This window comes from Selaginella moellendorffii, unplaced genomic scaffold, assembly GCF_000143415.4.
Source record: "Selaginella moellendorffii unplaced genomic scaffold, v1.0 SELMOscaffold_1, whole genome shotgun sequence".
NCBI classification, from domain to species: domain Eukaryota; kingdom Viridiplantae; phylum Streptophyta; class Lycopodiopsida; order Selaginellales; family Selaginellaceae; genus Selaginella; species Selaginella moellendorffii.
In genome coordinates this window covers 469970-482460 of record NW_003314262.1, presented here as the reverse complement: position 1 = coordinate 482460, position 12491 = coordinate 469970, and the positions used below count along the sequence as shown (strand labels likewise).

Genomic DNA, 12491 nt, shown 5'->3' with positions numbered 1-12491 from the left:
TGGGATGGTATGTATCCCCCGGATGCAACGGAACTAATGTTGATGCCCTTTTTCGAGCTCCTCTTCCTTTTTCGTTGTCTTCTCATATTTATGACGAACTTGTTATTCTAGCATTTGTGGATTTTCTAGACAAGGATTCTGTGCCAATGGTGGTTATTGTACTTAATATTCAGTGTCCATAAGGTGCAGAGCAAAACCTACCTTCTCTTTATAACGTTCATGAAGGCTCAAAAAATTGAGCCGTGGATTTGAAAGCTTCAAGAAGTGTTTGAGAATCTTGCATCACTTACTGATGATTTTCCATTCTAGAATTTATATTCTCAATATCACCTTGAAGACAGCCTTCTTTATTTTGTGGAATGGATCTTGATGATCATTTACAGCTGGTGGTGCCTTTTGTCTTTATTCCACGGTTTCTCCATATTTGCCATGATTCTTCAATTCTAGGTGGGCATATGGGACATTGTCGTGTGACTGAGAAGCTGCATAAGTCTTTTTATTAGATGAAGATGCGACGTGATATTATCCGGTATATGCATAGCTGCATTTGGTGCCAAGTTCGTAATACTCCCCCTCGTGCCATGGAAGGACGGTTGGAGTCAATTGCAATTTCCTGTCCGTTTGAGTTGATGGCATTTAATCTTATAGGACCTTTTCCACGGTCAACTGTTGGCAATGAATATGTTGTTATTACTTCTGATTATTTACCTCATTGGGTGGAAGTTGGTGCTCTTATTAGTGCCTCTGCAATTGCTGTTGGATACTTCCTCCTCAATTAAGTAGTGTTACAGTATTCTTGTCTAGAGTAAATTCTTTCGGATAATGGTCCTGCATTTATGGCTAAGGCATTTCATGTTTTGACATCTCAGTTAGGGATACACCACACTTTCACGAGTGTTTATCATTCATAGTCTGATGATTTGGTGGAACGGTTTGTTCGGACATTCAAAGGGATGATCATGAAGTACATAAACTTTCAACATTCGGATTGAGATAGTTATTTGTTGTCTCTTTAGTATGTATATGTCACAAAGGTGCAGAGTTCTATTGGTGCTTCACTATATAAACTCCTATATAATCATGATTCAATATTATCAACGGAGCTGGGTTTACCTTTGCAATTGCCACGAGCTGTCGATACTATGTCGTGGGATCAGTATTTGATGAGCATTCTTCCACTTGTCTGAGTAGAGTCTACCGAACACCTAGGCCATATACAAGTGGGACAACAACGGTGCTACAATTCCCATCATCGTCTACCTACAGAGTACAAAGTGGATGACTTGGTGTTAGTCTGTTTTCCCTATCTTATAGTATATGGTTTATCTAAGGGGCTCCTTGCTCAGTAATAAAGACTGTATCAAGTGTTGTGGCAAGTTAGATCACAAATTTATGAGGTTTGGCATGACATCCAGCAAGCCAATCCTCCAGAAATTGTGCATGTGTAGTAGTTGAAATGCTTTATACAAACAGATCAGAAACAACTGATACTACCTACAGATCCATCGATGACTCCTCTTGATGTTCCACCAAATCTCAAAGCATCTACAAGAGAATCTTGATGGTCTTCCATTATTTTAAGAGGAGGGGATGATGTGAGGTTCAACTGTACAGTTACAATATCATATACTAATATTAGTGTAATGGGATTTTAGTAGCCATCAGATTAATTTCAATCCGGACCACTTGCTCTTGTATATAAGTTAGGGTTTTTGAGTTAATTGATATGCATATTTTCTGTGTTCCCTTTCCTGATTAAACACCAAGAATAAATAAGTTGATTAAATACCAAAAATTAAACATGTAAATTATTAGATGAAATAAAATTTCAAATTTACCTGAACAACTTGATAAAAGTAGCATTAGAAAAATTAAAGAAAAACTTACCACTGGAAAAGGTCAAAGTAAAATCTAAAAATAGCAGGCACATGTTCATCTTTTATCAGCTAGTTATTGAAGAGTTGTTTCCTGGTTTTGGCTATAAGATATGATGTTTCTTGAGGTACCTTAGCCCCATGGAGCAAGTCACAATCGATGGTAGCATCATCTGGCCACTGAACATGATCTTGTCTAATTCTTCCAAGTCCACTCTCACAATTTCCATATACTCCTCACTATCTCGTGGTCTCGGGTTTGGATCGATCTGCAAATCTGCCGTCCATGAGCAAAGAATTGCTTGAAATGAAATTACAGTACCAGAGGATCCAGGATCAGATATGGAGTGAATCTATTCCTGCACCATTTTACCTGTATTGAGAAGAACAAGAACAAATATAACAGTGAACTTGACAAACTCTGTGATTATCACAGGTTTACCTCGAGCAAACCAGGATGGTCGTCGCCAATCAGCTTTACAAGCTTGCCATCGTGCAAGTGAGCCTTCCAAATGTTTTGAAGAAGGAAATAAGAAACAACAAACAGAGAAATCAATCCATTACCTCCTCGGACAGCTCCTTCATTGCACAATCTTCCAGAGAAGTATGGCTTTTCGAGAGGCCACCGCAAGGCAAACTAAACATCATTCCATTCGATCCCTGTGTTTTCGAACTCCAGAAGTGAAAGTAGGAACCAAAAGAAAAGAAAGGTTGATACCTGCGCGTACTCCTTGATCAAAGTCACAAGCTTGCTTTTCGAGTCGAAAGGCATGACGGCACAGAAATGGAACGACACTGTCCTGGAGCCTACAATGTCGTATTCTACGACCTTGCGGGCATCCTGTGCATCGGGGGGATACTATAGATCCATCCAGCCACAAAACGAAAGAGTTAAAGTCAGCGAGATCTCATCTATGGAGCAGCGGAGCACAGGGATTTTACCTCAAGAACTAACCTCCACAATGCGATTGTAGACGTTGAGGTAGCGCGAATAGCGCAGCTCCTCCTGGAAATCACGAAGAATTCCTCCAAATCAATCCTCGAGACACACTACCTTGAGAATCTGGAAATCGCCGCTCCCGATCGCTAGATCTGCCCAGGAACAAGCTTTAAGCTCAAGAAAAGGCATGCATTGGGCGGAAGAAACACGCACCCTTGGCGCCTCCCTCACATTCCGCGCTCCTCGCCATTGAAGAACCCTAAAATATTTCTCTAGAGCTCTAGATTTATTTCCAATGGCGGCCGAGCGAAGGACGCCCAAGCCCGCGGAGGTAATCGCCTACTACAAATCCAAGGGCTTGAATCAGGAGCAGGCCTGCGAGAAGGCAGTGGAATCGCTCCAGAAGGCGCTGGCTCTCTCGCTCCGGCGGCAGCAAATCCAGCCCGAGCGCATCGCATTGCTCGAGTCCCAGGTCGTGAATGTCGGGCAGGCGGTGAGGGATCTGGACAAGAAGCTCTCGCGGCTGGAGATGGCGCTGGATTCGAAGCCCGGCATCGCGCAAATCTTCGCTGCCGGGGTCGCGTCGGGCAGCGCAATCCGGGGCCTCTTCGATGGAGCTCCCCATCTCTTCCGCGCAATCGCCCAGGTTTCTGGAAATATCTCCAGCTCGATGCGTCACAAATCTTCCAGGGTTTAGAGCCAGGTAGAGTCGCAAGATTGGATTGAGCGATGAATGGATTCAAAGATTTCCAAGCTAGCAAGTGTTCTTCCTAGATTGATCAATGGATGGAATGGATCCAAGCTCGAAATTTCTGTAAGTTAGAAAGAATTACAAGTGTGTGTATGGTACATTGCACTGTGAGAAAGAAATCTAGGAGATCTTGCGATCGCCGCGCCGTCTAGTCCGAATCGGTGGCCTTGCTGCCGCCTGAGGTGGCCGATTTCTTGGGGAGAAGCACCGAATGGATGTTGGGAAGAACACCGCCGCTCGCGATCGTGACATGCCCGAGAAGCTTGCTCAGCTCCTCATCGTTCCTCACCGCGAGCTGGATGTGCCTGGGGACGATCCTGTTCTTCTTGTTGTCGCGCGCGGCGTTTCCTGCCAGCTCCAACACCTCCGCCGCCAGGTACTCCATCACCGCGGCCATGTAGACGGGCGCTCCAGCGCCGACGCGCTCGGCGTATTTCCCATGCTTCAAGAACCTGGCGATCCTCCCCACCGGGAATTGGAGCCCCGCCTTGGCGCTCCTCGACACGGCCTTCTTGCCCGCGGATTTCCCACGGCCTCCACCAGCCATCGCGAAATCTCAACGCTACGCGGAAGAAATCTCCCAAGAATTGAGGAGCGAGGGAAGAAATCCAGGCGAGCGTGGAAGAAGAGGAGCAACGATTCAACAGCACGGGCAGTGTCTCAAGAGCCCTATATATACATACACAGGCCAATCTCCATCGAGGACTGGGATCGCCACTTGCAGCCGTCCTATCGAGGCCACATCCAACGGCCCAAGTTTAAACTCTTCTCCCTCGCGCGCTCAATTGATATGAAATCTGTTCCTTCTTGCCGCGTTCGTCTTGGCCCCGGACAAAGGCTCGAGCCTCTCCAGTTTTCTTCGCTTGCTGCTGCTCGCGGTTTGGAAAATCCTCGGTGCCAGTTCGATCAGCCAGCTCGATTCGATCGATGTCACTCCTTGCATAAACTCCTTGCTCGTCATGAGCAGCTCCTGGTAAACCACCCATTTTGGCGAGCCTCGATGAGCTAGCGAGCTCCCCGGATGGATGAACACTCGCTGGTTTCCAACTAAAGTCCGGTAGCCTCCCTCGGGATCTCTCCGCGCGGCGTGGTAGAAAAGCCCCGCGCAAATCCCCTTCCTGATCTTGGAGTTGTCGCTTCCAGCGCTCACCACTGCCAGTCCCTTGTCTTCCATGGTGCTCAGCAGCTCTTTCCTCACGTCGTGAGCTCGTTGGAGAGCTTCCACGCGAACAAAGTTGCTGTGGCACCATCCGGCCGCGAAGCCACTCGCCTTCCAGCTCTCGTAGACGGCTAGAAGCGTGAGGCAGTCTCCACCACTCTGGAAAAACCGGGCTTTTTTCCTGTCCGCCTCCGACTGCTTGTCCAAAGGCCGGTAGAAAACGCTCTGAGCTTGCAACATGGAGATGATGGTGATGATCTCGTCGCTACAGCCGAGCTCCACACTGGCCAGAAGCATCCTCGACAGCAAAGGCTCCATCGGAAACTCCACCATCTTCAAGCCCAGTTTGGTGATATGACCGCCATCGTCGAGAGCACCCAAGCTATAGAGCTGCTCCATCGCCGAACTGAGAGCGTGATCAGCCGGTCGATCCAGAAAGTCGAAAGAAAAGATGTCGTCCTCGCGGAGAATTGCCTTGAGATTTAGCACCGTGCTTCCGAGATTGGTTCTCTGGATTTCAGGCACGGTTGACGGGAGCATCTCGCTTTGTAGCGTGTTCTCCGGATAGAGTCGATAGCATACTCCAGGACCTGTTCGACCGGCACGACCAGCACGCTGTTTTGCCGATGCCTGTGATATCGGACAAATAACCAGCGAGTCCAGCCCAAGCTTTGCGTTGTAGCGGTGTTCCTTGACATAACCCGAGTCCACCACGTAGTAAATCCCGTCGATCGTCAGGGAAGCCTCTGCGATGTTCGTTGCAACCACAACTTTTCTCCTGCCTGGAGGTGTTGGATCGAAAATCTTTGATAAACTCTCGGCCGGGAGTGCACTGTACGCCGGCAAGATGACCAAAGTTGGCAGGCCAGGACCCAGCGCTCGCATCTTTTCCTGTAGAGCCTGGCAGGTCGTCTCAATCTCTTCCTGGCCCGTGAGAAACAGTAAGATGTCGCCTTCGGGTTCCCTGACATGGATTCCCAGCACAGTAGACACCGACGCGGCCAAGTAGTCCGGCTCCGGCAGCTTCGAGTGGATCACTTCCACGGGGAAAGTTCTCCCGGGAATATGAAAGGTGACACACCCGAAAAAGTACTGCGAGAACTTGTCCGCGTCGAGCGTAGCCGAGGTGACAATCAGTCGAAACTCCGGACGGCGTCGGAGTAAATCCTTGAGCAATCCGAGAAGCACGTCAGTATCGACGGTTCTCTCGTGAACTTCGTCCAGCATCACCACCGAGTACGAGGAAAGGTTTCTGTCCATGAGAATCTCCCTGAGCAGCATTCCATCCGTCATATACTTGATGACAGTCTGAGAACTCGTGATGTCCTCGAAACGAATAGCGTAGCCGACCTCCTCGCCGAGACGACATCCAAACTCCTCGGCGACTCGTTTTGCCACGGACGTCGCAGCAATCCTTCGGGGCTGCGTGCAACCGATCATTCCATTCGAAGTGTAGCCTTCTTCCGCGAGGAACTGAGTTATCTGCGTTGATTTTCCCGATCCCGTCTCACCTATAACTAGAAGAACCTGGTTTTCTCGAACAGCCTCTAGCAGTTTCTCCCTCAAACCATATATTGGAAGTCCCTGTCGTTGCTTTAGAATCGCAGGATTTACTTCCCTGTCTCTCTTAAACTGGACTCTCGGCCTCTTGACTCGAGCGTTTGCAGCGATCTCGCGATGAGAAGGATGATTTTTTTGTGGCTTATCCGGTGGCTTCTTTGCGATCGAGCTGGAAGATGCTTGCTTCTCGACCTCCTTGGACGATCCTTTCCTGCCAAAAGCGTGGAGCTTGTCCGTGGAAGGCTTGATAAACTTTGGTTTCTCTTGATCAAACTCAACTGGTTCTTCGATAACCTCCACCAATGCGGTGTGCTGCTGGCGAAGGAACTCGGGCTTGGCCTCTTTAAGTTCCACCTCGACTTGCTCGACATGACAACCATCATCTTCTATTTCCTCCAGTATCCTTTTTCTCAAATTCCCATGCCTGGATCCCAGTCCGAGTCTAGAACTAGGCGGCCTAGAAGAAAAAACCTGTGACGATTCCACCGAAGCGAACACCCCACCGGTGTAAGCCACGACTTCCCTCCCTGTCCTCTGATCGACATCGCTCATGGATAGCACTACTCTCTGCCCATTCGCCGACACTACCTTGACCCAAACCTCTTGCCCTTGCATCACTAATCCCTGCGCCGCGTAGACGACGCCCTCGTTGATTCCCCATGGCCCCGCAAGCTCCACAAAGCATCCCGGCCCAGCGATCCGAGAGACCTTACCCGAGTAGACGCCGCGCGGCTGCGGTCCCTTGGCGCTCATCGCGAAATGCCCTAAAAATGCATTGTAAATTTTCACAATTTCAAAAGTAAGCACCGCTAACTGAGGTTAAATTTCTAATTAAAATTGATTAACAATTAGCCTAATTTAATCCTCATTACAGGATTATTAACAACTTTAACTTAAAGGATAACTTCGCCTTTACATTTTTAGGGCACAAGGAGAGGGAGCTCCACGGTGTGGTGCTCTTGGATCTTCTGCGGCGATGGCGAGAAGAGCTCCAGCGGCGGGAGCTGCGCCTCGCCCGACACGACGCGGACGACCTCCGCCATGGACGGCCGCGACGCCGGGAGCCGCTGGATGCACTGGAGCGCCACCATGATGCACAGCGCCGCCTGCTCGCGCGAGAACTCCCCTCGCAGCGATGGATCCACGAGCTCCAGCACGTCCCCGTTGTGAACCAGGTGCCTCGCCCACGACGTGAGATTGGCGCGCTCGAATTCCACGCTCGGTGACACCACCTGGAGCGGCCTCCGCCCCGCCACGATCACCAGCACCAGCACTCCAAAGCTGTAGACGTCGCTCTTCTCAGACAGGATCCCGGCGCCGCCATACTCGGGCGCCGCGTAGCACACCGTCCCTCGCATGCTCGTCGTGCTGCTCACTGCCCCGCGGCTCCCCAGCTCGCCGCTCCATCTCTCCCGGCTCAGAGTTCTCTCCCTGGAGCGGAGCTCGCGGCTGAAGCTGTTGAGCTCGCCGCTAAAGTCGATCGTCCCGGAGTCGCCCCGCCTGTGGATCCAGTGGAGTAAGTCGCCACTCCACCACTCTCGGCCTCCTCCTCCTCCACCCTGCGGCTGGTGCTGGTATTTGCTCGAGAGATCGCCGCTAAAGTCGAAGCTACACGAAGACAAGTCGCGGCTCCGGCTCTGCGAGGACATCTTCTTGCCGCCTTTGAGCTCCCTGCTCTTGTTGCACAGGTCCTCGAGGTATTCCTCTCTCCACCATTCCCTGCTCTTGGTAAGATTTCCACTCACGTCCCTGCTCCTGTGCTGCTTTTTCTTTCTCTTCCATCGCTGGCGGATCCCGTGCTTGAATGGAAAGCACTTACCGAAGATTGAGAGCTGGAACGTTCTCATGGCTTGGATCCGGCTCCTTGAGCATTCTCGAACGCTGTTCTTCCCCTGGAAGGAGTTTCCAACGCTCGCGTCGCCCCAGTCCCTGCTCCTGGATCGCCCACTCTTCACCTGGCACGAGAGCCAATCCACCGTGTAGTCCTTGACAATCGCGTTGGTCTCGTCCCGCTCGTCTTGCTGCTTCCACCACCACTCTGTGCTTTTCCTCCTCTCCCTCCTGTGACCAACATTAATGTTGTCACTCGCAGCTGCTGGACTAGAGACGACTTGGCTGGTCCCATCTTCATTTCTATCGGCCCCTAGAGATCGTCGGCTTTCCACTTTCCAGCAAGCGCCATCAACTCGAGGGCTTGATGGTGGTGGCGGTGTGTTGTCCGCTGCAGCTGCTGCTGCTGCGCTCTCATTATGGAAAGAAAATCCCACCTCCTCCTCCTCCACCCTCATTCCTCCAGCGCTCGTCTCCACGGTTTGGTCAACAACCATCGTTCCACAACTTAGGCTGCGCAGGGAGGAAGATGAGCCTTGAACCTTTCCTCGACTCCTTCGAATCCCCCTGACTGTTGCTGCTTGTCATCAATGCCGCTAGCCACTGGGTGTTGTGGAGCCCCTCTCACGCTACTCCCCGCCGACAAGCGCTTCTTCTTGCTGAGAGCATCCTTCCTCATCTTCTTCTTGTGATGCCACTTCTCGCTGTCCCTCACAAATCTTTCCACCTTCACCCTGTCGTGATCCTGCGCGGCCTCGCCATTAAGAAGAACGTCCTCGCTCCGGACGTCTGGGGCCGCCTCCGTCTTAACTCTGGCCAGCCCGAAGTCGGCAAGCCTGGCGCAAAGCTTGTCGTCCAGAAGAACGTTGCTGGGCTTGATGTCGCCGTGGATGATTGGCGGCTCGCACCGAAAGTGGAGGAAGGCGAGCGCTTGGGCGATGTCCAGGATCACCTTGTAGCGCATCTTCCAGTCCAGCTCCACTGGATAGCCGTCGTGGAAGAGGGCCTCCTGCAAGCTCCGGTTGGCCATGTACTCGTAGACCAGCAGCCTCTTCTTCCGCTCGGCGCAGTAGCCCATCAATCCGACAATGTGAGAACACCTGATACTGCCTATCACTGCCATCTCGTTCTGGAACTCTTTCTCCCCCTGGAGCGATGCCGAATCCAAGCTCTTGACTGCCACCACCTGGCCATTCCTTAGAACTCCCTTGTGCACCGGCCCAAACCCCCCTTGCCCGAGCTTGTTCTCGATGCTAAACGAGCCTGTGGCGGCCTTGAGCTCTCGGTAGGAGAACTTTTGGAGGCGAGGAACTGTTGCTGGATCGAAGGGGCTGGTCTTGCTCGACTTGAATCGGTAGTAGAGAAAGAGGACGCTGACGACGAACACCACCAGGAGAGTGACTCCGCCACCGATCGCAAATGCGAGTATGAGAGCCATCTCTGGCGAGTGTGACGGACTGGTTGCTGGATGAAAGCGCTGGCGTCCTCCATGATCTGGAGGCGACTCCAAGAGAGCCCGCATCTTCTTCGCGACGAGAGAAGAGGGATGGGATGGAGCTCCGCCTTAGCGATCGCCAAACTTTGGAGCCATTCATCCACTCCTGCCTGGAAGACACTGCGTGAGAATCCAATGTAGCAACTTGAAATGGAGAGAAAGTCCTTGACACCACATGAATGAAGACGGGGATTTTGGGAGACGACAGGCAGGAGTAAATCAAATGCTGTCACTCAGGGAAAAAAACTTCCATCATCCATTAACTACGATAATGGATGAGAGAAAAAAAATCAATGGGATCGTGCTGGAACTAGACAAAGAGCGCTCTCTCTCTCTCTCTCTCTCCCGTCATTATCAATCCAGGAGCTGTCTGGAGCGACACTAGAAATCTCTGGAAAGAACCCTACCAGAAAGAAATGTGATCACGCATTTCCAGGCAGGAGGATGCATGTGACGATGATCCGGAGGGAAACAAATGCATCGATCGCGCTTTTCTTGGGAAAGAAAGAAATCACTGACCTCGGTCGGCACGCGCATTCGGCGCTGGATCGATCGATCGCCTCCAAAATGCGCTTCGGTTTGTCGCAGCGCCGCGAGAGGAAAACCTAGAAATCTATGCGCAGCTCCATCTCATTGATATTCGCGCTTCTTTCTGGAATGGTAATAAATGTGAAAAAATAGAGTATCGCCATTGCCGGGGATCGAACCCGGGTCGTCCGCGTGACAGGCGGAAATACTCACCACTATACTACAACGACTTAGCGATAATGAAAGGGTGATTATACTAGTTTTAAATCTCCCTCGTTACTTTGCGGATATGGCTTCGTCGTGTTCTTGCGCTGTCGAAGCGCTCTGTGGAGCGATTCTTCACCAGCGATTCTTCCGTGCGCCGATCAATGCGTCTCCCTCCGGCGCCGATCACGGGCAGCGATTCAAGCTGGTAAATCTCAGGAATGCGGTGCTAGGGATGCGAGAATGCGAAATCCAGGCTGAGTGCCAGGGATTTCGAGCCGCTAGGGCGAGTGTGGCAGCTGTAGCCGCCATCGCTTTGCTCTTTCCTGTCGATCCAGCCCTCGCATTCAAGGTATGGTCAGAATTTCTGGAAATCTTTAAGGATTTTTGGTCGCATTCCTTGATCGTGGATCTCAGTGTGCTTGGGAAAACACAGGGCGGTGGTCCGTATGGTTCCGAGGTCACGAGAGGGCAGGATCTCTCTGGAAAGGATTTTAGTGGCCGGGATCTCACTAAACAAGACTTCAAAACGGTAACTCTTCTCCATTTGCTTCATTGGAGCTACCAAAACTGCATCGAGATAAACTTTGCAGTCGATTCTACGCCAGGCCAACTTCAAAGGAGCAAAACTATTCGGAGCTAGCTTCTTCGATGCAAATCTTACGGGTGAGCAAACTTGTATAAGATTTCGTCTCCTCACACTTTTTTCCTTTGCTCTCTTTTTCTAGGGGCCGATTTTTCTGACGCAGATCTTCGTGGAGCAGACTTGTCCTTGGCCGATGCGACGAAGGTAGAATTCTTTTCAATTCTGTTTTTTGCTTACAAACGAGTAAGTTCTATTCTAGGCCAATTTCACAAACGCCAACCTTGAAGGGGCTCTTGTCACAGGCAACACCTCTTTGAAGGGTGCAAACATAACTGGAGCGGGTACGTTACATTCTTACAGGCAGGGAGATTCTTACAGCCGTGATTTGCATTTAGATTTTACGGATGTCTTGTGGAGAGAAGACCAGCGGAGTTATCTGTGCAGAATAGCAGATGGGTTAAGTTCTTTATAATGTTTGTTTTGTAAACTAAAGTTGTGAGTACCAACAGGATCAACCCTGTCACAAGCAATTCCACAAGGGAGACGCTGCTCTGCGATTAAGTAAACTTTCTAGTAGAGTTTTGAGCTTTATACCAGCTAATAATGCTGGTGAGCATTCAATAAATGATTGAAACATTTTGAAAAGATATACTTAATAATCTAATAACTATCTTCTTTCATCAAGAAAATAAGAATGCTAAAAAATTAATAATCTAATAACTAGCTTCTTTTATCAAGAAAATAATCTTGTGGCTGAAACACTGCCGACTTAGGGTTTAATCTATCTTAAGGGTAGTGGTGGTAACTTTTGAAGTAGTTTATCAAGAGAAGGTGTAATGTTTAGTGCTTGTTTTTAAAATTTGTATAAAAAAAGTTGGTTGCAATGGCCAATTAGAATCCTAATGATGATGGTAGTGTTGATTAATAGAGATGCTAAGGTTTGGTATCCATGATGTTGTACATGAATTGCAAGCCCTTAACAAGAATTTACAAAAGATGTATGGCATGATTGCTCTGATGCATAAATGCACTCAAGGTTGGAGGGGTGATGCTCTATACAAGATTTCTCTAGTGTGATAGCAATAGACTAGTTATCTCCTAATTAGAGTTCCCGCATTTTTACAAAGTAGCCCACTCTTTTTCCATTTCCAATTGTATGTCTAGAGTTCTTCTTAGTGATGGTTTAATTGATGCTATTATTGATCTATATTCTTAAAAATCTTCAAATCTAGAGTTAGGGAACTTGTTATATTGTTATTCTTCAATTGCATTCCTGATTTTCATAGAGAGCTTAAAAGTAGAGTGGATGGATAAGAGCTATTAAAAGAGGCTTTTCATTAGAGGTCTTTCCAGCATAGGAAAAAACCTTGCAAAGTTTTGGTCTTCTAAGATTAGCTCTTTGATCAAAATTAAGAACGTTTTTAGATCACAAAAAAGCTTAAAGAGGTCATTTTTCTTTACTTTGCTTTACAGAGCTTACTTGAAGAGGAGCGTATCCAAGCATGAAATCGAAAAGCAACTTGCACAGCAGTTCATGCATTGGTCAGCAACATACTGCAACCTG

At 49.2% G+C, this 12491-nt stretch overlaps 6 protein-coding genes and 1 non-coding gene across 7 annotated transcripts; 2 read left to right on the top strand and 5 right to left on the bottom strand.

Moving 5' to 3' along the window:
* Positions 1 to 1916: 1916 nt before the first annotated feature.
* On the bottom strand, positions 1917 to 3095 carry LOC112348679. The gene is made up of 8 exons (XM_024681672.1): positions 3028 to 3095; positions 2929 to 2966; positions 2830 to 2880; positions 2593 to 2733; positions 2439 to 2534; positions 2317 to 2379; positions 2197 to 2247; positions 1917 to 2143 (listed from the first exon to the last, which is right to left on the bottom strand). The coding sequence occupies exons 1-8, from the start codon at positions 3062 to 3064 to the stop codon at positions 1979 to 1981; spliced, it is 642 nt and encodes a 213-aa protein (XP_024537440.1). The 5' UTR covers positions 3065 to 3095; the 3' UTR covers positions 1917 to 1978.
* Positions 3096 to 3109: 14 nt separating this feature from the next.
* LOC112350752 lies at positions 3110 to 3511 on the top strand. The gene has a single exon (XM_024687544.1). It carries the CDS (start codon positions 3110 to 3112, stop codon positions 3509 to 3511), a length of 402 nt encoding a protein of 133 aa, XP_024543312.1.
* A 92-nt stretch (positions 3512 to 3603) lies between these two features.
* LOC9656530 (histone H2A-III) lies at positions 3604 to 4177 on the bottom strand. Its single transcript, XM_002961328.2, has one exon. It carries the CDS (start codon positions 4110 to 4112, stop codon positions 3714 to 3716), a length of 399 nt encoding a protein of 132 aa, XP_002961374.1. The 5' UTR covers positions 4113 to 4177; the 3' UTR covers positions 3604 to 3713.
* A 27-nt stretch (positions 4178 to 4204) lies between these two features.
* LOC112348673 (probable pre-mRNA-splicing factor ATP-dependent RNA helicase DEAH5) lies at positions 4205 to 7037 on the bottom strand. The gene has a single exon (XM_024681660.1). The coding sequence runs from the start codon at positions 7035 to 7037 to the stop codon at positions 4347 to 4349; it is 2691 nt and encodes an 896-aa protein (XP_024537428.1). The 3' UTR covers positions 4205 to 4346.
* A 120-nt stretch (positions 7038 to 7157) lies between these two features.
* On the bottom strand, positions 7158 to 9861 carry LOC9629168 (receptor-like serine/threonine-protein kinase At4g25390). The gene is made up of 2 exons (XM_024687534.1): positions 8644 to 9861; positions 7158 to 8602 (listed from the first exon to the last, which is right to left on the bottom strand). Exons 1-2 carry the CDS (start codon positions 9634 to 9636, stop codon positions 7205 to 7207), a joined length of 2391 nt encoding a protein of 796 aa, XP_024543302.1. The 5' UTR covers positions 9637 to 9861; the 3' UTR covers positions 7158 to 7204.
* A 434-nt stretch (positions 9862 to 10295) lies between these two features.
* On the bottom strand, positions 10296 to 10367 carry TRNAD-GUC. The gene has a single exon. It is a non-coding gene; the product is annotated as a tRNA-Asp (tRNA).
* Positions 10368 to 10413: 46 nt separating this feature from the next.
* Positions 10414 to 11576, top strand: LOC9629167 (thylakoid lumenal 15 kDa protein 1, chloroplastic). The gene is made up of 7 exons (XM_002961791.2): positions 10414 to 10693; positions 10778 to 10873; positions 10935 to 11007; positions 11070 to 11131; positions 11187 to 11268; positions 11323 to 11383; positions 11437 to 11576. The coding sequence occupies exons 1-7, from the start codon at positions 10427 to 10429 to the stop codon at positions 11486 to 11488; spliced, it is 693 nt and encodes a 230-aa protein (XP_002961837.2). The 5' UTR covers positions 10414 to 10426; the 3' UTR covers positions 11489 to 11576.
* Positions 11577 to 12491: the final 915 nt, after the last annotated feature.

What these genes read in the sequence shown, in the direction of transcription:
- LOC9629168 (XM_024687534.1), bottom strand. Translation starts at nt 9,636, where the DNA reads ATGCGGGCTCTCTTGGAGTCGCCTCCAGATCATGGAGGACGCCAGCGC. An exon ending in AGGAAAGGTTCAAGGCTCAT is followed by an intron (nt 8,603 to 8,643) that starts CTTCCTCCCTGC and finishes ACGATGGTTGTT; the next exon opens with GACCAAACCGTGGAGACGAG.
- LOC112348679 (XM_024681672.1), bottom strand. Translation starts at nt 3,064, where the DNA reads ATGGCGAGGAGCGCGGAATGTGAGGGAGGCGCCAAGG. An exon ending in GCGATTTCCAGATTCTCAAG is followed by an intron (nt 2,881 to 2,928) that starts GTAGTGTGTCTC and finishes CGTGATTTCCAG; the next exon opens with GAGGAGCTGCGCTATTCGCG. An exon ending in TGATCAAGGAGTACGCGCAG is followed by an intron (nt 2,535 to 2,592) that starts GTATCAACCTTT and finishes TCGAAAACACAG; the next exon opens with GGATCGAATGGAATGATGTT.
- LOC9629167 (XM_002961791.2), top strand. Translation starts at nt 10,427, where the DNA reads ATGGCTTCGTCGTGTTCTTGCGCTGTCGAAGCGCTCTGTGGAGCGATT. An exon ending in ATCCAGCCCTCGCATTCAAG is followed by an intron (nt 10,694 to 10,777) that starts GTATGGTCAGAA and finishes GGGAAAACACAG; the next exon opens with GGCGGTGGTCCGTATGGTTC. An exon ending in CTAAACAAGACTTCAAAACG is followed by an intron (nt 10,874 to 10,934) that starts GTAACTCTTCTC and finishes TAAACTTTGCAG; the next exon opens with TCGATTCTACGCCAGGCCAA.
- LOC112350752 (XM_024687544.1), top strand. Translation starts at nt 3,110, where the DNA reads ATGGCGGCCGAGCGAAGGACGCCCAAGCCCGCGGAGGTAATCGCCTAC.
- LOC9656530 (XM_002961328.2), bottom strand. Translation starts at nt 4,112, where the DNA reads ATGGCTGGTGGAGGCCGTGGGAAATCCGCGGGCAAGAAGGCCGTGTCG.
- LOC112348673 (XM_024681660.1), bottom strand. Translation starts at nt 7,037, where the DNA reads ATGAGCGCCAAGGGACCGCAGCCGCGCGGCGTCTACTCGGGTAAGGTC.